The sequence below is a fragment of the Anopheles gambiae genome, chromosome 2, assembly GCF_943734735.2.
Source record: "Anopheles gambiae chromosome 2, idAnoGambNW_F1_1, whole genome shotgun sequence".
NCBI lineage: Eukaryota > Metazoa > Arthropoda > Insecta > Diptera > Culicidae > Anopheles > Anopheles gambiae.
In genome coordinates this window covers 64445610-64468227 of record NC_064601.1, presented here as the reverse complement: position 1 = coordinate 64468227, position 22618 = coordinate 64445610, and the positions used below count along the sequence as shown (strand labels likewise).

The following is a 22618-nucleotide window of genomic DNA, read 5'->3' as shown; positions in this document are numbered from 1 at the left end:
AATATTTTTTAAATCTAAGAGCCCCCTTCTACGCTGCACTTCATTCCTCGCTCTTCTTTTCCACCCTTTTACGCATGGCAAAAGCGCCCCTACTAGCAATGAGAATGAAAAAGTGTGCGACTTTCAGGCGAGGGGCATGTAGAAGCATGGGGAGACGGTTGGAAATTCGCGGAATTGCACGGAGGCGCGAGCGTGTTTTGGTTTCTACACAGTTTTTGCACTCACACAATTACACATGTGTGAATGTGTTCGCTCACTTTCAGCCTGCGCGCTCAGTTTGGTTTTCTCGCAGCGGCATGCGGGTATCGGTGTCTCGCTCGCACTAGTGCAGCGAGTGTTCCTCTGTGCGCTCCCTTTCTTGCCACCACACGAAATCGTCAGTTCAGCTTAAGCGTTCGCCGTGAAAGTCCGCGCGTGTTAGCCTAAGTCCCGGGCGTTCGAAGTTTCGCTAAGTGTTGAAGTGTTGTGCACATTGAAATGAAGCTGCGCTTTTCTTTCACCATTTAACTTAAATGTGTGATTTGCGCTGCTTTATTTCAATGTTTTTTTTTTGTTGTATTGAACATCAACAACGGGATCCACGCAGTTAGACGGCTATTTGAAATACGACGATTTTTTTTATATAATGAATGTGTGTGGTTTGAAGCAAGATTGTGTGAAGCTATGTATTTTATTTAAATGTGCTTTTATTTTCAATAAAAGTGATAAAATATAAACCGAGTTTGATGTGTTTAAGTTTTTGTTTTGATTCGGGTGCACCAAGTCCGTATGAAGCAAAGCGTACAGCGCGCTACGAAAGAAACGAGCGGGAGGGGGTGTCAGTCCAGCGCAGCGCAATTCGCTGGAATCAAGTGGGAGGGGGTGCCAGTTTAGCGCTGCGCAAGCCGAAAGAAACGGGAAGGAAGGGGTATGATGAAACAGCGCGAGCGAGCGTTCTTTACAGCGAGAGCGCCTCGTGTATTTTAAAGGCAAACAAGAGAGCGCATTCTCTCCGTGGTAGCGCTCCATCCGCCATTTTTTATTCTCAGCCCAAAACAACGGACTTCGGATCCGAGCTTGGGCCGGACCCCCACCGCGTGTTTCTACCTACCCCTCGCCTGAAAATTTCGTTCTCTTTGTCTGTCGGGGCAGAACGCTGAAACACGCGCGCACTGCTGAAATCAATACAATTTAATCATCGTTGGCCCAAGGCATTGGGTAGAGCGAGAAACAACATAATTCTTTGCAAGTGTGGATGGCCGGTGCACGAGCACACCGAAACCGCGCGGAGACATTTGCTGCGAGAATCGAATGCACAGAACGCTGCGCTTGACCACCATTGAAAACCCGTTACACAAACACAAGGATACAACACACCCAGACAAAAATTTAAAGGCCCCGAAACACAATATCAACACAGCGGTCCGTAGCCAGAGAAATTATCAGGAAAAATCGGCTGACACCAAGCACGCGTCTCTTTAAAACAACTATGAACTGTGAATGTCGTAGGTAAACGACGCTTCAGTGGGTTGAGGTTTCTCTTGAATTTGGCTGAGATGAGACGTGTCTGTGCTTGTACTCGGAGCCATCGCTTTGCGATTGTGCAATAAAACAGACAGCTGGTTTCACGCGAAAACTGTTATTCGCGTCGCAGGCTTGCGATAGCAGGGCATGGTTTAATGCAAAAACTACAATTTTCACTCGGAGCCCTAGTCAAATTTTGTAGTTAACTGAAGAGAAGGGAACATGGGACAGGGCGGGGGGGGGAGGGCGATGGGCATGTGTGGTATGAATGTGTGCAAGCGATTTATGGACCTTTGATTCGCCCCGACTTGAACTCGCTGTACCAACGGATCGGTGTTGCTAAAGCTAACTGAACCTACTTGTTGCTTACGGATGGCTCCGGCCCAATAGGTTCGGGTCGACCCACCGATCACTAGTATGCGCAGCGGCGCTAATGGTTTAAATTGTTACAAAAATCATATTAAAATTACAATGTTCCTGTAAGGAACAATGTGTTATGAATAATCCGTAAGGAACAAGTAGGTTCAGTTAGCTTTAGCAACACCGATCCGTTGGTACAGCGAGTTCAAGTCGGGGCGAATCAAAGGTCCATAAATCGCTTGCACACATTCATACCACACATGCCCATCGCCCCCCCCCCCCCCCCCCCGCCCTGTCCCATGTTCCCTTCTCTTCAGTTAACTACAAAATTTGACTAGGGCTCCGAGTGAAAATTGTAGTTTTTGCATTAAACCATGCCCTGCTATCGCAAGCCTGCGACGCGAATAACAGTTTTCGCGTGAAACCAGCTGTCTGTTTTATTGCACAATCGCAAAGCGATGGCTCCGAGTACAAGCACAGACACGTCTCATCTCAGCCAAATTCAAGAGAAACCTCAACCCACTGAAGCGTCGTTTACCTACGACATTCACAGTTCATAGTTGTTTTAAAGAGACGCGTGCTTGGTGTCAGCCGATTTTTCCTGATAATTTCTCTGGCTACGGACCGCTGTGTTGATATTGTGTTTCGGGGCCTTTAAATTTTTGTCTGGGTGTGTTGTATCCTTGTGTTTGTGTAACGGGTTTTCAATGGTGGTCAAGCGCAGCGTTCTGTGCATTCGATTCTCGCAGCAAATGTCTCCGCGCGGTTTCGGTGTGCTCGTGCACCGGCCATCCACACTTGCAAAGAATTATGTTGTTTCTCGCTCTACCCAATGCCTTGGGCCAACGATGATTAAATTGTATTGATTTCAGCAGTGCGCGCGTGTTTCAGCGTTCTGCCCCGACAGACAAAGAGAACGAAATTTTCAGGCGAGGGGTAGGTAGAAACACGCGGTGGGGGTCCGGCCCAAGCTCGGATCCGAAGTCCGTTGTTTTGGGCTGAGAATAAAAAATGGCGGATGGAGCGCTACCACGGAGAGAATGCGCTCTCTTGTTTGCCTTTAAAATACACGAGGCGCTCTCGCTGTAAAGAACGCTCGCTCGCGCTGTTTCATCATACCCCTTCCTTCCCGTTTCTTTCGGCTTGCGCAGCGCTAAACTGGCACCCCCTCCCACTTGATTCCAGCGAATTGCGCTGCGCTGGACTGACACCCCCTCCCGCTCGTTTCTTTCGTAGCGCGCTGTACGCTTTGCTTCATACGGACTTGGTGCACCCGAATCAAAACAAAAACTTAAACACATCAAACTCGGTTTATATTTTATCACTTTTATTGAAAATAAAAGCACATTTAAATAAAATACATAGCTTCACACAATCTTGCTTCAAACCACACACATTCATTATATAAAAAAAATCGTCGTATTTCAAATAGCCGTCTAACTGCGTGGATCCCGTTGTTGATGTTCAATACAACAAAAAAAAAACATTGAAATAAAGCAGCGCAAATCACACATTTAAGTTAAATGGTGAAAGAAAAGCGCAGCTTCATTTCAATGTGCACAACACTTCAACACTTAGCGAAACTTCGAACGCCCGGGACTTAGGCTAACACGCGCGGACTTTCACGGCGAACGCTTAAGCTGAACTGACGATTTCGTGTGGTGGCAAGAAAGGGAGCGCACAGAGGAACACTCGCTGCACTAGTGCGAGCGAGACACCGATACCCGCATGCCGCTGCGAGAAAACCAAACTGAGCGCGCAGGCTGAAAGTGAGCGAACACATTCACACATGTGTAATTGTGTGAGTGCAAAAACTGTGTAGAAACCAAAACACGCTCGCGCCTCCGTGCAATTCCGCGAATTTCCAACCGTCTCCCCATGCTTCTACATGCCCCTCGCCTGAAAGTCGCACACTTTTTCATTCTCATTGCTAGTAGGGGCGCTTTTGCCATGCGTAAAAGGGTGGAAAAGAAGAGCGAGGAATGAAGTGCAGCGTAGAAGGGGGCTCTTAGATTTAAAAAATATTTTCTATACCCTTTAAAAGATTCGAAACAGGTGTATGTCAAATCGATGGAGTTTCCAATATTTGCAGGGATCTACACATGCTTTCTGTTGGGACCAATAATAGCCATCGTAGATGGGCGGGCGAAAGGGGGGGGGGGTTTGAAGAGGTCTGGTGACCGCCAAGTTCATCCACTGTTAGACAAACCCGATGGCTGAGTAAATGAACTCTAACAGAAAAAGCTGACACTGGTCGGGGTCAGCTACGCCTTTGGAGCCGTTTGTCCAATATTTGTAGAAAATTTTGAACATTGGTCGTTATACTCCGGAATCAATGTGATAATTTTGCCTAGTCTGATTCTTTTGTTTACCAGCAGCTGTGCAAATGACATAAGACTATCGCGTACACATTCACACACTACGTACACGTACACTACGCTACACTAACAGGTCCAGAAAGATTACGCTTGCACAATCCAGAAAACAAAACAGGCATGCTTTCTCGTTCTGGTACATAGCATATGATTTCCGACACAGTCGAAGTTTTAGGAAAATAAGTCCGAGGAATTTTGTGTGAGTTTTTTCCCAGAGTATAAATAACCAGACATCGAACTATAAATTCTCATATCAGATGTGATCTTCGAATCAAACGGAAGCCTACCGCGGTGAAAGTGTGAAATACGTTTAATCATTGAACATCAAAGTAAAATTATCAAAAGTACTATTAGTTGGAGTGTAATGATATTTAGTCCATTAAACAAGGTGCGTATTAGTAGTATTAGTGTATAAAGCGATATCAAACGTATTAGCCTAAATGGAAATTGCACGCGTTGTGTAGAGTGTTGTGCGTGACTTTGGTTGCCAGACCAAATAATTAGCATTAACTAGTGATTGACTAAGTTTATTTCTCTTGATTTGCAGCTGACAAACAATGGATTCGAAGACAACGCGATGTGATATTTGGAGTCATTTTGAACGTCACACTGCTGCTGCAAACAAATACAGGTGTAAAATTTGCAAAGATTTGTTAACAATTAGTGGCAGTTCCCCGTTTACTTTAAAGCGACATTTTTCAAAGAAACACCCGACAACGCTTTAATTAATACTCCTAATGATGTCATCGACCTTAATTTAACTAATATATCGCAAGAATCTGTTCTAAATGTGCTCAAAGCAGTCAAGCCCAAAGCTAGTCCCGGCCCAGATGGTATTCCTGCCATCATTCTCAGCCGATGCTGTGAGTCCATTGCGCCGATCTTCACCAAAATTTTTAATTTTTCGCTGCAACAAGGAGAATTCCCCTCTATTTGGTAGAGTTCATGGATAGTCCCCATATTTAAAAAAGGTGACAAGGAAGATGCAGCCAACTATAGAGGCATAACATCACTCAGTGCTGGAGCCAAAGTTTTTGAGAAAGTGATCCAAACAAGTTTACTCACGGCTTCATATCACTATATTAGCCCTCAACAACACGGTTTCGTTCCAAAGCGGTCGACGATTACTAACCTTGTTGACTTTACATCACAATGTCTCCGTAACATGGATAGCAGGATTCAAACAGATGCAGTTTATATGGATTTAAAGGCTGCTTTTGATAGCATCGATCACAACATCCTTTTAGCCAAGATGAACAAGTTGGGACTTGGGCGAAATTTAATATGCTGGTTAGAATCGTACCTTGTCAATCGATCGTATGCTGTATCTTTCTCACGGTGCCATTCAAGGTCTTTCATTGCATCATCTGGTGTGCCACAAGGTAGCAACCTGGGTCCGCTACTGTTCGTACTGTTCATCAACGACCTATCGTATGTAGTACCAGCAGCGAATCATTTAATGTATGCAGATGACATTAAAATCTACATGACGATAAAAAATGACACAGACCACTCCGAGCTACAACAATACCTTCTCGATTTTCACCAATGGTGCAATCGAAACCGCCTGAGCCTCTGCATTGAAAAATGCCGAGTCATTTCATTCACACGCGCACGAGAAATTAAGAATACCAGCTACACAGTTGACGGTTTACCAATAGAACGCACTAATACTATGAAGGATCTCGGAGTCATACTTGATTCAAAGCTGTCATTTGACCAGCAAACAGAGGAGGTGATTACCCGAGGTAATCAATTGCTTGGCATGTTGTTTCGGATAACAAGAGATTTCAAAGACCCAGTCTGCATCAAAGCGTTATACTGTGGTATTATCCGCCCGGTACTCGAATACGCCTGTGTCGTCTGGAAGCCCTCAACCCAAAGACTTTCTGAGAGAATGGAATCGATACAGCGTCGCTTATCCCGATACGCAACACGCTTGTTACCTTGGCCACCTGGCAGTCAGTTACCACCTTATGAATCGCGACTTCTGCTCCTCGGACTGCAACCGCTCCACATCCGACGCCGTACCGCACAACAACTATTTGTGGCTGGTTTACTGCAAAATAACATCGACTGTCCTTCCCTACTCCAGCAGTTAAACTTTTACGCGCCTGCTGTTCAGCTTCGCTCTCGTCCGTTACTTGCCCTGAACCGTAGTCGAACTGGATATGGATCTAGAGACCCCCTCAACTCCATGATTAGGGTGTTTAACGAAGTTCGTCATTTGTTTGATTTTGGAACCTCAGTGCAATCCTTTAAAAACTGCCTTAGAAGCGAATTATTAAGATGATCTTACTACTTATTTTAATCTAATATTAGACTTAAGAACATTCACACGGATCCATTGTTATCCATTGAACGAGTAATAAACAAATTAAACAAATTAAACATTTGTTAGCCAACCAGTAAACTCTGCTTCTTCCAGCAAATCAATACAACCAAATCAAAATACAGGTGGAGAAAAACAGATACAAAAGTCAGTAAGCGACTACGTAGATGTTTTTAAACCCCTAAGTGCTGCCTCAAAAACAAACATTGATGAACAATTGCTGAAGATTTTTTGCAACCATGCTCTACCATTCTACTTACTAGAAGCAGAAGATTTTAAGGAACTTTTCCGTACCATTTGTCCCAGTTACGTTCTGCCTAACAGAAAAACGTTCAGCAATGCAATGCTTAATAAGCAGTACGATAATGTATTGGACAAGGTTAAAACGGATTTTAAGAATTCCAAAGCAGTCTGTTTAACATCGGATGGCTGGACGGGTTTAAATGGCACAAATTTTCTAGCTGCAACGGTACATTTCGTCAACGACAGTACTAATTTAAAATCTTATCTATTAGAGTGTGAAGAATTTACGGAACGGCATACATCAGAAAACATTGCACTATGGTTGAAAAGTGTGATGGATAGGTTCGCGATTTTAGATAAAGTGTGCTGTGTTGTAACCGACAATGCGCCAAACATGATAAAAGCCATAAACCTATTGGAAATCCAGCACGTTCCGTGCTACGCACATACTCTTAATCTCGTAGTTAAAGATGCGATTAACGACACCATCGAAACGACCGTTACTAAAGTGAGAAAAATAGTGAAATATTTCAAAAAGAGTTCGACTGCGTTGTACAAGCTAAATGAAGTGCAGAAAAATCTAAACTATAAAGAACTGAAGCTCATACAAGATGTATCCACACGCTGGAGCTCCATTTACTTCATGTTGGACCGGTTCAGAGCCAACAAAGAGCCAATCGTTTCTGCTCTCGCTCTTCTAGGAGCAGAATCAAAGCTCATTGAAAACGATTGGACCATTATGGAGCAATCTTGCATTATTTTAAAAGTCTTCGATGTTTTAACCAAGGAAATATCTGCTGAAAAAAATGTGACACTCTCAAAAGTACGTGTTTTAGATACATTATTATTTAATAGACTAGATCACATGATGCTTAACAACACTTTTTTGCCACAAATTCAAAAATTTTTAAAAGAGCTGATAGCAGGATTGAAACTTCGATTTGATTATGACAATACTAATATAATGTCCAGAGCTACGGTCCTTGATCCGAGATTTAAGCAAAAGGGATTTTCAAATGCAAATTTATTTAAGGAGTGTTGCGATAATATTTTGATTGAAATGGATGCAATTGAATTAGATAGCAATAATAACGAAGAAAATATTTCCGAGCCGGTAGTGATAGCGTCAGAAAGTTCAAAAGATAATATCTGGGAAGAATTTGATTTGAACGTAGTTCACCCACAAACCATACTTCATGCACGTACGTCAAACCAAAAAGAAATGGATAATTACGTAGCAGAACCTTTGGCACATAGAAACGACGATCCTTTGGAATGGTGGAAGCTACACAAATTAGAATACCCAAAAATATACCAAATCATGCTTCGGGTGTTATGTATCCCAGCTACCTCAGTTCCTTGCGAGCGTATATTTTCCAAAGCAGGAGACATAGAGACTAGTAAAAGAAATCGCTTGAAACCCAGCAAGCTAGACAAAATGTTGTTTGTAAAACAAAATAAAACAAACTAAAGTGGATAAAAAACTGTATATAAATGATTTCAACAAAACAATGAATACACAAACATGAATAAAACTACAAACATGACTACAAGGAATGAATAAAAAAAAGCCTGCTTATAAAGCGGTCTTCTGGAGAATGATGACGGGATTTTTCTATTATTGTTTCTTGCTGACAACCTAAATAATACTGCCCTATGCATTGCTTTAAAGTAACATATAAATGTATGTTGAAATGCTTACAGATATTGAAAACTAGGTCTCTCTCTCTCTCACTCTCTTTCTCTCTCTCTCTCTCTCTCTCTCCCTTTCTTTATCTCTCTCTCTCTATCTCTCACTCTCTCTACCTCTCTCTCTCTCGCTCTCTCTCTCTCGCTCTCTCTCTCTTTATCTCGCTCTCTCTTTATCTCTCTCTCTTTATCTCTCTCCCTCTATCTCTCTCTACCTCTCTCTCTCTCTCTCTCTCTCTCTCTCTCTCTTTATCTCTCTCTATCTCTCTCTCACTCTCTCTCTCTTTATCTCTCTCTATCTCTCTCTATCTCTCTCTATCTCTCTCTATCTCTCACTCTCTTTCTCTCTCTCTCTCTCCCTCTCTTTATCTCTCTATCTTTCACTCTCTTTCTCTCTCTCTCGCTCTCTCTCTCTCTCTCTCTGTCTCTCTCTTTATCTCGCTTTCTCTTTATCTGTCTCTCTCTTTATCTCTCTCCCTCTATCTCTCTCTCTCTCTCTCTCTTCCCTCTCTTTATCTCTCTCTCTATCTTTCTCTCTCTCTCTCTCTCTAATGATTTGTCATTGGTTGCTTTGTGTGCGTACCACCATGGTCGCACAGTGCAAAGTGAAGCAAGTGAAGCTTGCACTGTACGAAGTGTGCGAAAAGTGCGGAGTGTGCTCGCAATGTGCGAAGTGTGCGAAAAGTCCGGACTGTGCTCGCACTGTGCGGGGTGTGCGAAAAGTGCGGAGTGTGCTCGCACTGTGCGACAAGTGCGCGCACTGTGCGGAGTGTGCGAAAAGTCCGGACTGTGCTCGCACTGTGCGAAGTGTGCGAAAAGTCCGGACTGTGCTCGCACTGTGCGAAAAGTGCGCGCACTGTGCGGAGTGTGCGAAAAGTGCGAAAAGTGCGCGCACCGTGCGAAGTGTGCTCGCACTGTGCGAAAAGTGCGGAGTGCGCGCACAGTGCGGAGTGCGCGCACAGTGCGGAGTGCGCGCACAGTGCGGAGTGCGCGCACAGTGCGGAGTGCGCGCACAGTGCGGAGTGCGCGCACAGTGCGGAGTGCGCGCACAGTGCGAAATGTGCACCGCACACTGAGATGTGCGTGCGTGTGCGCACAGCACACCTAATTGTGCTCTTTTTCCCAACACTAGCCTATATTGATGAATATACATGAATTGCCAGACATCCCAGTGATGATCGTGGCTATCTTTTGTGGTTCTTCAAAGCCAGGCAGTATAGAAGAATTTTTAAATCCTTTTGTTGAAGACATTAACAAAGTCCAAGAAGATGGAATAATGATAAATGGAAAAAAAATAAAAGTAAAACTACGAGCAATTATCGCTGATTCTCCGGCTCGTGCGTTTATTAAAGGTAAGTTACAACATCCTTTCCATGATAAATGCTAACTAACTTTTTGTTTTATTGCAGGAGTAGCTTATTTCAATGCCAAGCATGGTTGTTTAAAATGTACATGCCATGGAGAATTTAGTGAGCTATCGAAAACAATGGTGTTTAATGATTTACATGCACCAAAAAGAATTGATAGGCTGTTTCGCAGAAGGAAGTACGGAAAACATCATAAATATGATTCGCCTCTATTACGCATAAAGAATTTAAACATCATAGACGCTATAATAATAGCAGATACTCTACATCTCATTGAATTCGGCGTTTTGCGGAAACTTTTAAATGGTTGGAAAGATCAAACCCTAGGACTAAAAACAAATTGGTCAAATGTAGGTCATATAATATCAGACATGCTTAGGAAAATGAAACTTCCTTCAGAAATTCGAAGGAAAATGAGAGGTATAGATTGTCTTGGACATTGGAAAGCCTCAGAATTTTACACGTTCCTTCGGTACACAAGCATTCCAATATTGAGGAAATTTCTTCCAGCTCATGCTTTCAAACACTTCTTGTTATTGTTTTCCGCAATTACCATATTGAGCAGCAAATATCACTATTCGAAATGGAAATCAGCTAAAACAATGCTAGAAACGTTTGTTTTAGATTTTCAAACAATTTATGGAAAACAATTTGTAACGAGCAATATACATAATTTAATTCATGTTTATGACGATGTACATAATTTTGGCCCTTTAAACACTATATCGACCTATCCTTTCGAAAATTCACTCCAACTTTTAAAGAAAATGCTTAGAGGCCGTAGTAACGATTTAGAACAAGTTATCAATCGAATATCAGAATTGATACAATTTGAGTCATTAGATAAACACGAGAAAACGAATTATCCAAGGCTAGGAATAAAGAAAAATCAAACTATGTTGCATTTGAGAAAAGACTTCGTCCTATGCAAGGAATTCAAAAACCAGTGGTTTGTAAGTAAGGACCATAGTGTTTATAAATTTTTGGGCGCCATTGAACAGAATTCCGAAATAACCGTTTTTGCACAAAACATGGCTGTTGTAGAAGAAGCGTTTGATTCTCCATGCTCCTCCTTAGATTTACTCATATATGAAGGGAGCATAAAAGATTTAGCAATAGGAACAGTTACGCTTAAAGCAAGTGATGTTATGTGCAAATTAGTAGCAGCAGGAACAGATAACCCAAACACTTTTATCTTCAGCCCACTTCTCCATACTCTTATCGGATAATAGATCCTATGTTGAATTAAGTTAAACTCACTACTTGTTTAATAAGATGTCGCTCTTTACGGATAATAAAAAAAAACATTTTCGTAACAATCTATGTGTTTGAAATTCATCTTATTTATTTAAGTTCAAGTAAATTGGAAGATCAAAATTAACGTTGAAAATAATTTCATATTTCATAATTAATAAACATTAGGTTTAAATTCTATGAGACGTACGTTGTACATCCTGTGCTTTTAGCATACTCTATTTCTTCATTATTCTTCCTATCTAATTCACGCATTACGTAGTTTTACAAACGCTTTTGTACTGTATGGCAGCTCGATTTGCGGATTCCTTTTGCTGCCATCCGTTCTTTAGCATGCCTTAGCTTATTTTTAAAAAAATCAGCTACCATCGCATCATCGGCTTCTACTGTTCTAGTACAAGCAATGTGCTTGAATAGGTTAATTACATTTCTATAGGTTCGCATGGCTACTTTTGAAATGTTTACTGTGGAAAGCCCTGTCCAACTGCAACTACACAAAAAACTTTTCTCGAAAATAAAGTCCAAAGCTTGCAACATTCTATTATTTGACAAGGTTTCAGTTACAGCATTGCCCAACCAATCCTGAATTTTTATGCGGTAAGATTCCTCGAGAAGATCCCTGTTGAAATTTACAAGCTGTTCTTCGGACGAGATTTTGACAAAATTTATCGATAAAACTGTTCTACGGGTGGTTTCCGATGGCCGTATGTTATTGGTTAATAAGTTGACTTGAGTTGTTAAAAGCCTTACATCCTCCCTTAAACTGCTAATTTCACTTATCATTATGTTAAACATTTGCCGAATAGCTTCGATGTTGTCGTTTTGTTCTAGATTGAATTCCATTTTGTCACGCTTTTACGCCTTTTCTGTGTCTGTGTTCTCTATTCGTTACAGGAAAGGCACCATCTGGCACAACACCGTACCACGATCAACACTCAGATCTGCACGGGAATTATAAAAAGTAAGTACAGTACAGTTATATGAATCCCTATCAAGCTACACATACCTTTCCACAAGTGTAAATAGTCCAAACTCCCCAGCACGCCTAAGAACGCGGGCACATGCAAGATGGCTACCTCATAGCACAGACAAACAATGGCAAATGAAACGCAGCAAGGGGCAGAGGCGAGTTGATAAAATAGGAACGTTCCGCAATCTGGAACGTTCCAGATTTTTTTCAGCTGCCGCTACGTACCACGAACTTTTTTCACCGGGTGTTTAATTTTCGATTTGACATTTACTGTCTAATAATTACTTCCATTCGTACACCTTATAGATGCCTATTAGACAGACAGTCTTTGTCTATTGGGCTTTCTATTAGACATCTAATAATGATTTTGGCTGGTAGGGGGAGGACGACAGTGTGTCACACACACTGTCGCACACACTAAGCAGCGCAAGGCTGAGCGCACAATCAGAGTGTGTTTGCGAGCCGATCGAGCAGGAGCTCTCGGCAGGGGCGCTCGGTGCGGCTGGCGCGCGGCCACCGTACCTTTATATTTTAAAGTGTATTGTTTGTGTCATTTATGTTCTATTTATTGTTGTACGTTTATAAGTGTGATGAATAAAAAGTAAAAGGTATCAAACATAACAATTTATGGATCAAAAGGTCAAACCTACCCAAGTGCCACAAATCCACTAAACGACCACTAAACGGCTTCTAAACGACTCAAGCACTCTACCTAAACGGAATATAGAAAGACTTCGTTTAGCAGACGGCAAACGACTCATGCATTCTAAAAATAGCAAAAAAGCTGGTGGCGCCATCTGTTTGTGGGATACCCAACCAGTTGAGCTTCCTCGCTTGGAGGAGAGCTTTCTCATTTCCTCTGTACTGTTGTATGGTTTTGCATTGAAGTTATGCATCGCTAGAACTAGAACGGCGATACGATTGTTTAAATACTAAACTCCAATGTAAACCACCAGCACTGAAGCAAGTGAGATTTGAGTAATGGTCGTTGGTGTTGATACCCACGTATCTGACTACACGACCATTTATATAGATTTTTGCTCGGAAAGTCAGAAGGCTATATAGGTCATGATAAGGCACTCGTCTAATCTTGTTGCGCGCAACATTGTTGCTGGCAAAATGTATGGATTTTGACAGCTAGCGCAACTTTGTTGCCGGCCAAAATCAAACCAATTTGATTTTTGTCTGGCAACATTTTCTATTTACCTTGGCCATGGTAATCGGATGTATGAAATGACACAGCAGCAGTGTGCGTTTTGTTGACATCCGCTAAATTTGGATTTTAAGCATTTATAATACATTTTTTGGTGTATATTTTGTTTTTTCAACACTTCATTCAATAAGTGAATGATAAAAAATAAACTCTGAGCTGTTGATTGGCAATTTTTTTACGCTAAACAATGTCAAAGCGAAATGTTGCCAGCAACATTCATAGACCACCTCAGCGATATGTTGCCGAGCAACAATGTTGCGCGCAACAAGATTAGACCGCTGCCTAAGATGAAACTTGTCGAAACACATTGCAAGAAAAGGATAGCAATATAATAATCAGTTTTAATACGCCATCTATTGATCAAACCAATGAAGCTGTGGAGCTTTCATTTTTTTCTATGGATATTCAATTTTCCAGTCTTTTAAGCTTAATCTGTGGCGCTTGGGTACGCAGACATACGCCAAACTACTATCACGCATTGATGCCGAAACTGCAGATGCACCCATTACACTGCAGAATTTGGTTGACGATTACCAAAGACTCGTCAATTTGAAAGCGGATATCTCCATCATTGAGCAACAGCCAAGCTCATTCACAACGGTAAACGCTCTGCACAAAAAGACGAGACATCACCATCACGAACAGTATCGCCAGCGGTATCAAGAGTCAAGACCATCAGATCAACCTCGCAGACCATATTGGCAGTGCGGTCAAATGCACTATGTTCGAGATTGCCAATACTCGACACACCAATGTAAAAAATACAATCGTATTGGATACACAAAGAAGGATACTGCGAATGTTTCCCGAAATAAGAATCCGCCGAGGAGGAGAAGATATATAGATACGAAGATATCAACACAACAACCATCAAGTGAACAAAAAAAATTTCAGAGGCATTCCAGAGGTGTCTATATTGTGAATCACATTACTCAACACTCAAAAAGCAACCGAAAATGTATTCCTACAACTATCAACGGCATTACAGTAAAACTACAGCTCGACACAGCTAGTGATATAACGGTGATTTCGCAGCAAACATAGAAAAAGTTGGGTACACCGAACATCCATCCAGCGACGATCCAAGCTATAACTGCATCTGGAAAACAACTCCATCTAGCAGGCGAATTTCAGTGCAACGTCAACATGAATAGCAAAAACCACAACGGCAGATGTTTTGTCACTACAACAGGTAACTTAAACCTACTAGGGATCGAATGGATTGAACTCTTCAAGTTATGGTCCGTTCCAATCGACTCAATTTGTGATCAACCGAAAAGGCCGAAAGAAGAATTCATGATAGCCGCACTCAGCATAGAACAGAATATTTCAAACTTAGTAGAGAATCTGTCCGATACCATAAAGAAGGTTTCAAATATTGAAGATACACTAAATACCTTCCTTCAAGAATTTCGAAACACACAGTCGAACGTATTTCGAACCACCAATCTGGACGGAAAAGTTACTGTTGGGAGCCACCCTGTACAAGCCTTGACAGAGTTCGTCATGCGCCCGATGTTAGGCGACCGTATGCGTGAAAGCACGATCGACGCTGTTCGGGATAGAGAGATCCCAACCAACCAAACCGTGCTCTTTCGAAGTAAATTTGCTTCGATATACCTTCGATAGAAGTTCTCTACCGAAGGTGTATCAACTTTGATAGGCAGTTCCTACCGAAGTTAGGCTCGGCCCGGCAGGCAATTGACAGCTAAACTGACGGCGCCGGAGGAGGAGAAACGGGCGCCCAACCGTGCATGGCTCAGGCGCCCAACGGAAGACATGATTGGGCGTGGGGGGGTACGGATGAAACGGACCTCCCGTTCTTTCGTGTATTGTTTACATTCGTTTATCCGTGTATTTCTTTCATTCGGGTTGTATATCAACACAGCTAATTTTCAAATCGACCGTTATTTTATTGATAATTAAATATTCTAAAAATACACTATTTTTCATACAAACCTAATTCAGCGCACGAAAACGGCTATCACGGAGATTTCCAGCATTCACCTATAATTAAATTAAAAAATAAAATATAGAATAAGTAAAAAAAGTTATTTGCGTTTCATATAAATAAAGCGTAGAGAATGCAATACTTTACCAGTAATTGTGAGAAGCCAAAACAACATGTTTGTTTCATTGAACATGTTCAAACAATTTGTTGTAGCCGCCTAAACAAATGATAGTATGCCTCCAGTGCCTCCAGTTGAAATGATAGTATGACGACGAACGTGCAGGAGTTGCGTCGTCATCGTGGACTAAGCCAGCTTCATCGTTTTGGCAGCATTCCGTCACCCAGATGTGATTGTCCTTCGTGATGAAGTGTAACTAGCCGACCGTACATGGTATGGCATTGATGAGAACGGTTTATCTGAAACTAAAGAAAAAGAATAATATCATTCAAGTGCATTTCATGCTGATCATTCGTGATCGTTTCTTGTATGTGCAAAGGAATAAGGGGAATATTTTTACAGATTTTTTTCATTTGCACGCTTCCTACCCGCACCAGTGTAACCGGTGCTAGCGGACGAGCTATACTATGCCATAGATTTGGGCGCGGTTGTTGCGTACCTGTGGGCCCGGCATGTTTTTACAATCTCGGAACGTCACCTCTGTGGCCCAAACATCTGTGCTAGCATTTTCAGCATCCTAACGCATCTACCACGACCATTCGTTCGGCGTACGTTTGCTGCAGGTGGTTGCTGTCCGCTTGGGCTTGCGTCAATATGCTGCGCTTCGTGCGATGGTGATGATCTTGATGTTACCAAATCACTGCGACTTCCGGACGGTTGTGAGAGCCAGCTGTAATTCTCACAGCACAGCTGAAATAGACAATATAAGAGAAAAATATTGTTAGTGGAGCGCAATCCATGTAAACCATTAATTTTAATTATATCGTCGATTTGTCTTTCTCTTACACTTTACACCGTCGCTAATTTCGGTAGCTTAGGTAAGCTAACAGTACGACGATGATCTGGATACCGCCAATTAGCGGCTCGTAGAAGCGTGAACGCATTCATCATCACTGAAGATTTGGTACCTCAATAACAGTCCGCCTCAGACGACGAAATTATTAGCAGTTGCGATCTGATATACGTCGCCTAAACATGATGAGAAAAAAAACACATCGAAAACGTTTTAGATGAAAAATATAATGTCGGTTTAGCTTAATAAAACATTAAAATGAAATATTTATTTTGCTATTTCGTACGGCAGATTAGCTGAAATGAAAAATAAAACAATGTTAATTTATCAAACTGTCTTTCTATTACTTTAGATACTGTCAGACTTACTTCAACTTTGCTTCAATTTAGCATGGTGACCGGTGACCCACGGGGTTTTCCGCTGTTTCCAGTTTGTGGTAGACCGGTGGTTTTTATAAAGCAGTGACTCCCACATTCTCCAAACGGCGCCGGAAGATGAGGAATAAGAACGCGTGCTCTAATTTTGTCTTTGGGGAGGCATTAATCGAAGCAGGACAGGTGCAGTATGATCCGACTACAGCGCGTTGGCGAGTAACCCGGAAACACCAAGAATGGGGACATAAAACGCTGGTATGTGATAAGTAGCTTCGTCAGTCAGATGTACCAGGCCGTGTTGTTGAACAACTTCCGACGACAAGTGCAGTGCCATCGGTGGTTTCAGTGGCCGGTCAGCGCGAGTCAACAAAGAATGCCAGTCCGTGTTGTTGAACATCTGAAGGTAACGGATGAAGTATCAGCGCTGGTCTCGAATGCCGGTGATGGTAATCATCATCGGTCAACATTACCTGGTGTTCCTGCACCATTCCGTCCGTTAGGCCAGCAACATGGACAGCAACCATCAACTAGTACTGCTGCACCATCAGTGGTACCGGTTGCTGATGCTCTACCGCAGGAATCAGGCATGAAGATCGGTAGACAACAGACATTGGCGGGTTCTGCAGTACCATCGATTGCATCGCTTGTCGAAGTTCATGCTCCGAAGAATCAGCGTGGTATGATGTCCGCTGTTGTAAGACAACAATTACACACCAGTGCTTCTGCATCGGTGATAGCGGCTGCTAGAGGATCTGTTTGTATTGTGAGTCGTACACCAGCCAAAATAATCAGCGTTAATGTTCAAAAACCATCAACGAGTACTGCTATGTCTGAGCAATCTTTTACCTGTGTTCCTAGCCACATCCGTCCGCCAGGCAAGATAGATGACGGTGGTAACCAAGTGCCATCGACAAGCGCCGGTACATCGTACATAACGACTGAACGAGCAAATGGTCCTGTTGTAATAAATTTGCCTGAAAATATAACCAGGAAAAGTGATCAGAAACCGTTTACGAGTTCTGCTACGTTTTTGGTGTACGAACCTGTGCTGCCTTCGTCGCCAATAATGATGATCACCGACGATGAACACCAGGCTGCAGCAGGAGCAAATCAAGCAGTCCTTTCAATTACTTCTACAGAGTATTCTGGAAGCTGCTGCCTTCGTTGTCGGATGCTGTTAATGAAAATAGATGCACGCAGCGCACAGATAATGGTGATTTTAAATGAGCAGCCCACAATACTGAATCCTATGAAGGGTATAAGGAGAAATGCGGAGAGTTTAGCAATTTAAAAAATTGGAAATGAACAACAGTTTGATACATTTTTAGCAAAAATAGCTGGAGATGATTTTGCATTTTGCAGTTATACTTAAATAATAGATGCAGATATCAGCAGCCAGGATGCCAACAACAGGATGCATAAGGCTTTAGACGTGATGTTTGATAAGACTTTTCTTGCACGGTGTAGCTGGGAAGGATCGTCAGGACAAAAATAGCTTTTAGTAACTATCCAAATACAGTGCTTATTTAAGTCTATCGCCACAAACCACGTGGGAATAGACGTAGATATAGAATATGATAAAGAATATTTAAAAAGAAAACTGACACATGCACCGGCAAGAGTAAACATGCAGGGAAATGTTAAAACAAGCTGCCATAGAAGGAAAAAATAAACATATATTTATTTGGCTAAATTGCTCTACCTATTTATAGTTGCTGTTTATACATATTACATACATTACATATTATTTATTGATAAACACATTGCTTTTCCATTTTTATTAATCGCAATGTCCTATTGATACTATATTTATCAATCACCTTTGATCTATTCTTTTCTAATTTTACAAATTAAATGAAAAATTGTACCTTTTATTGTACCTATCACATAGCTAGTGGTAAGTAATACACATTTGCTTTGGTAGCTTTCAGGGGCAATGCTTATTTAAGATAAAAAATGTAAAATGGCTGTTGGTATCATTTTGCAAATTACTAACAGCCATCGTGTTCTATCATTTATAGTACTTTATTGTATTGTCAACCGTTTGACCGAGGAGGAACAACGCTAACGATATTCCGGAAAATAAATAATGCTGTTGCATCTTAATAGATATAAACAAAATGCGTTAACAGCAATAACACGATTACACGACGACAATACGACCATAGCAACCTCTGGTGTCAATCGTCGGGGTCAAACAACAGCAACTAAACCCGAGAAAGGCCGGGATAAGCTGTTCCGTTGGAGCAATTTTCTTAAAAGAACAACAAACAACATACGTCGATGGAGCGCTAATGCTCAAATTAATAAATAAACGATTTAGTGAATAGTTAGATAAACACATGCATTCATAAGCTATATATAAATGTTACCATCGATTGTTTACAACTCTCTTCAATTCCCAAACTTGATATAATTTCCACCTGGAACGAAATGCTCATCCGGTTGTTGCTCTGACCGCGCAGTTCCCATAAGGCCCGCGCCGACGATCCAAAGTTGTTGTAAACAAAAATAAGGATAAGAAATCTAAAAGTAAAAATAATCAAAGTTTCCTTACCATCATGCCCACTTCTTTGATGGCTTTCCAATATCCTTCGCATGAAATCCGCTGGGTGCATACGAGGTGCATCGGATTTGTGTGTCTTCGGACATACCTTCCTGCGGAGGCGAAATAGCTGCACGTATCTAACCTCCAATCTTTTTCTCCTGGTAAACGATAAGGACACCAAAAAATATGGAAAATTAGATGGGTACAACCGAACATTAGACGGATACGTATAAATATTTCTAATTTATAACACTTTAGCACACATTTTTGCTTCACACTAAGCACAACAAACTAACATAGGAAGCTTCAATATTTCAACGCTTCAATATTCACCAACAGCACACAAGTGAATAGCACCATTGATCATTACTTTTAAGTTCACATTACAAACATTAACACTGAAAATATGCAACTAAAATACATGTTTATCACAAAGACGCTTCTGCATCAAACTCTTTCACTTTGTAAACATAACCTCGATCCATCTTCGCTGCCTAAAATTACACACACACATCAGCACACTGTACGTCGTCACATGCCGTTTGGTGCTGTTGCACGCACACAGTTGCAGTTCATCACCGCTCGTCCGTGTTTCTTCCTGCTCTTCCATGCGTTTCAACACCCCTCGCCGTAGTATGAAACGTCAATTGCCTGCCGGGGGGTGTTTAGCCAAAATGCTACAAAAGAGAAAGAAAAAAATCTCTCGTATGCTGCCGCTTTCTCGCTCACACGCGCGCCCTGCCCCCTTTTATTTACGTACGTGTTTATAGCCCCTCCTCCTCCTCCTCCTCTCATCTATCTTCCTACCTTATGTGCAGTGGTTATGTGTTTTTAATTGAAATTGGAAGGAGAGATATTCGATTTATTTATTACGTGCGATTTAATCAGAGAATTGAAACATGGTAGCAGGTGAATCTACTGTTCATCACAAGCGGGCCTAACACTTTAACTATTTGTGAATTCGCGCGTGAGGACGTAAAAGGCGCAATAATAATGGAGCGGTTCTAACGTAAACAGACCAAATCGCTCAGCTGAAAATTTTATAGAGCGGAATAGCATTTCATTGTAATAGCATTGCTAGTATATCATCCGCGCACCCTAAGAACCGTACTTTTCCAAATATCTTAAAAAGTACGCATTGTATGAAAAAACCGTCTTTACAAGATCGATTCAGAATTTCAAAACACATTTGGAAAAAGTTTTTTGCTAAAAGTGACTTTTGAAATTTTACTCAGATTAATGTTTATTCCTTTAAATTAATTCATAAATGGGGTAAGGGAAATAATTTATACTAATGCTAATAGACCAAGACTCCATTGCCTGAAATATTTAGTGCCTCAAAGTAGTATATCCTCTTTGCCAAGCGTTTGAGTTAAACTGATTCTTCGCAAAATGTGAAGAGAGCGTTCGGCCCCCCTTCAGATGCTTCGACAGAGTGAAGCTCCTCCCCTTCCTCCATTCGTCATCCATCAATTTTTCTCCGCGCACTCACACATCTACACGCACATCTGTTCGCATGGCAACACGTGAGATGCGTGACATGCTTTCTCGCTCATCACGAAGGATTTGCTTCGAAAGAGCTCGGTTTGGTTGGTTGGGATCGTTCTCTTCTCTCCCGACCGGCTAAGGCAAAGGACGTATCGTTTGGTCCGTGTGTAAAATATTACATTATATTAATAAAAGTTATTGTTGTAGATCGAAGATACAAAAGTGGCGACGAGAATAATTCTGGCGAGCTGTTACCCGTGATTTTATCGATTTCGATTTCTATTTTACCCGTTTTCTGTGTAAACGGAGGATCCGTGTCTTTGACCTGATGGAACGAAATGGTGAACCATCGCCATCGCGGAGCAGCCATGACCCAAGCCAGCGAACCGTCATCAATTTACCGTTGGACACGAATGCCTTCATCCAAGACATATTTAAGCAGCAGCAGGAAATTCTTCATCAGCAACAACAGTCCTTTTTGCAACAGCAGGAGCAGCTAATTACTAAAGTTCTAGCTTCAATTGGATCGCGACAACCTGTGGGAAATGAACACATTATTGATGCCCTAGCAAAACACATACAAGAGTTCCACTATGATCCGGAGGATGCTGTTACATTCAGTGCTTGGTTTGTGCGATACGAAGATCTCTTCGAAAGGGATGCGGAACGTCTGGACGATGCCGCGCGAGTGCGTCTTTTGTTGCGGAAGCTGGGTGCAGCGGAACACGAGCGATATGTAAGTCACATTCTTCCAGCTAAACTAAATGATTTCGATTTTAGATCGACGACTGGCAAGCTGATAAAATTATTCGGTTCTCCTGAATCCGTCATCGCCAAACGGTACCGATGCTTGCAGATGTGTAAATTGCAGGAAGAAGACTACATGACTTACTCGTGCCACGTGAACAAGGCTGTTATAGAATCCGAGCTGGGAAAGTTATCTGAAGAGGAACTAAAATGTCTAATTTTTGTATGTGGTCTGAAAGACGACAGTTATTCCGAGATTCGCATAAGGCTCCTAAACCGACTAGAGGAGAAAAGCGATAAAACGGTAACGGATATGGCAGAAGAGTGTACTGCGAGTCAGCTTTGAGATGGGCCAATAGAATGAAGCGATACGTGAAATAGGTGATCGTGAATAGGGTGAATAGTGCTAGCCGTGGCCGTGTAAATTTATTTTTGAATAACACCCAAATCCCGATGATGGTAGATACCGGAGCCGATATAAGCATAATCGTTTGACGTTTGACGTTTGACGTTTAATTGTTCGGCCGCATTTCCGTCGCGCTCCGTGATTTTTCAATAATTCTCTTGTGTTTTCTGCGTCGCATCGCATTGTTGCCTTTTCTACGGACTATTAAACTGTTTAACATCATCGCTTCGTCTTGGCGAATTGTTTAGTTGCATCACAACTGTGGTTTCCTGCTGTTTTTTCCTGCTCGGCTTAGCAGTGTTGTGCTGTGATTACGCGTGATTTCGCGATGGCGGCTATTTGCTTCTCGTGTGCTGAACCGCTAGAGGCCACCGGCTGCATCATCAGTTGTGCATATTGTGACGCTACGTTCCACCGCGGCTGTTGCAAATTGCCCCCCGAGCTGATTGACGCAGTATTGTCCAATGTCGACCTGCACTGGAGCTGCATTGGCTGCACTAACATGCTTAAAAATCCGCGCTGCCGTTCGGTAAAAGAAATAGGCGCCCAGGTCGGTTTCCAAGCCGCCCTCAACTCAGCTGTAGCAGCTATTGGCAAGCTCGTTGAGCCTATTGTCGCCGAAGTTCGCAGTGGTTTTACCCTCCTTCAAACTGCATCCACGCCTCACAATCGGAACTCTGATCCTCGACCAGCTACTGGTAGAAAGCGGAGGCGTATAATCGAGGATTCGGCATCTCCTGCTGTAAACAAAATTGTAAACAGTCGCGGCAACATCATTTGTGCAGCGTCATCGCTAAAAGCATACACCAACACCACGATTGCCGTCC

The 22618-nt window shown here is 42.1% G+C and overlaps 1 protein-coding gene and 1 long non-coding RNA gene across 3 annotated transcripts; one reads left to right on the top strand and one right to left on the bottom strand.

The window, feature by feature from the left end:
• The first annotated feature begins 9386 nt into the window (after nt 1–9386).
• On the top strand, nt 9387–11370 carry LOC133391534 (uncharacterized). Of its 2 annotated transcripts, XM_061646390.1 has the most exons (2): nt 9387–9854; nt 9912–11370. In XM_061646390.1, exons 1-2 carry the CDS (start codon nt 9644–9646, stop codon nt 11096–11098), a joined length of 1398 nt encoding a protein of 465 aa, XP_061502374.1. In that variant the 5' UTR covers nt 9387–9643; the 3' UTR covers nt 11099–11370. The 2 variants fall into 2 exon arrangements, with proteins under 2 accessions (XP_061502374.1, XP_061502375.1); XM_061646391.1 differs by lacking the exon at nt 9387–9854 and having other exon boundaries at nt 9863–11370.
• A 3828-nt stretch (nt 11371–15198) lies between these two features.
• On the bottom strand, nt 15199–17637 carry LOC133391378 (uncharacterized). Its single transcript, XR_009764883.1, has 7 exons — nt 17449–17637; nt 17073–17354; nt 16597–16999; nt 16222–16524; nt 15875–16125; nt 15405–15680; nt 15199–15313 (listed from the first exon to the last, which is right to left on the bottom strand). It is a non-coding gene; the product is annotated as an uncharacterized LOC133391378 (long non-coding RNA).
• Between the last annotated feature and the right edge of the window lie 4981 nt (nt 17638–22618).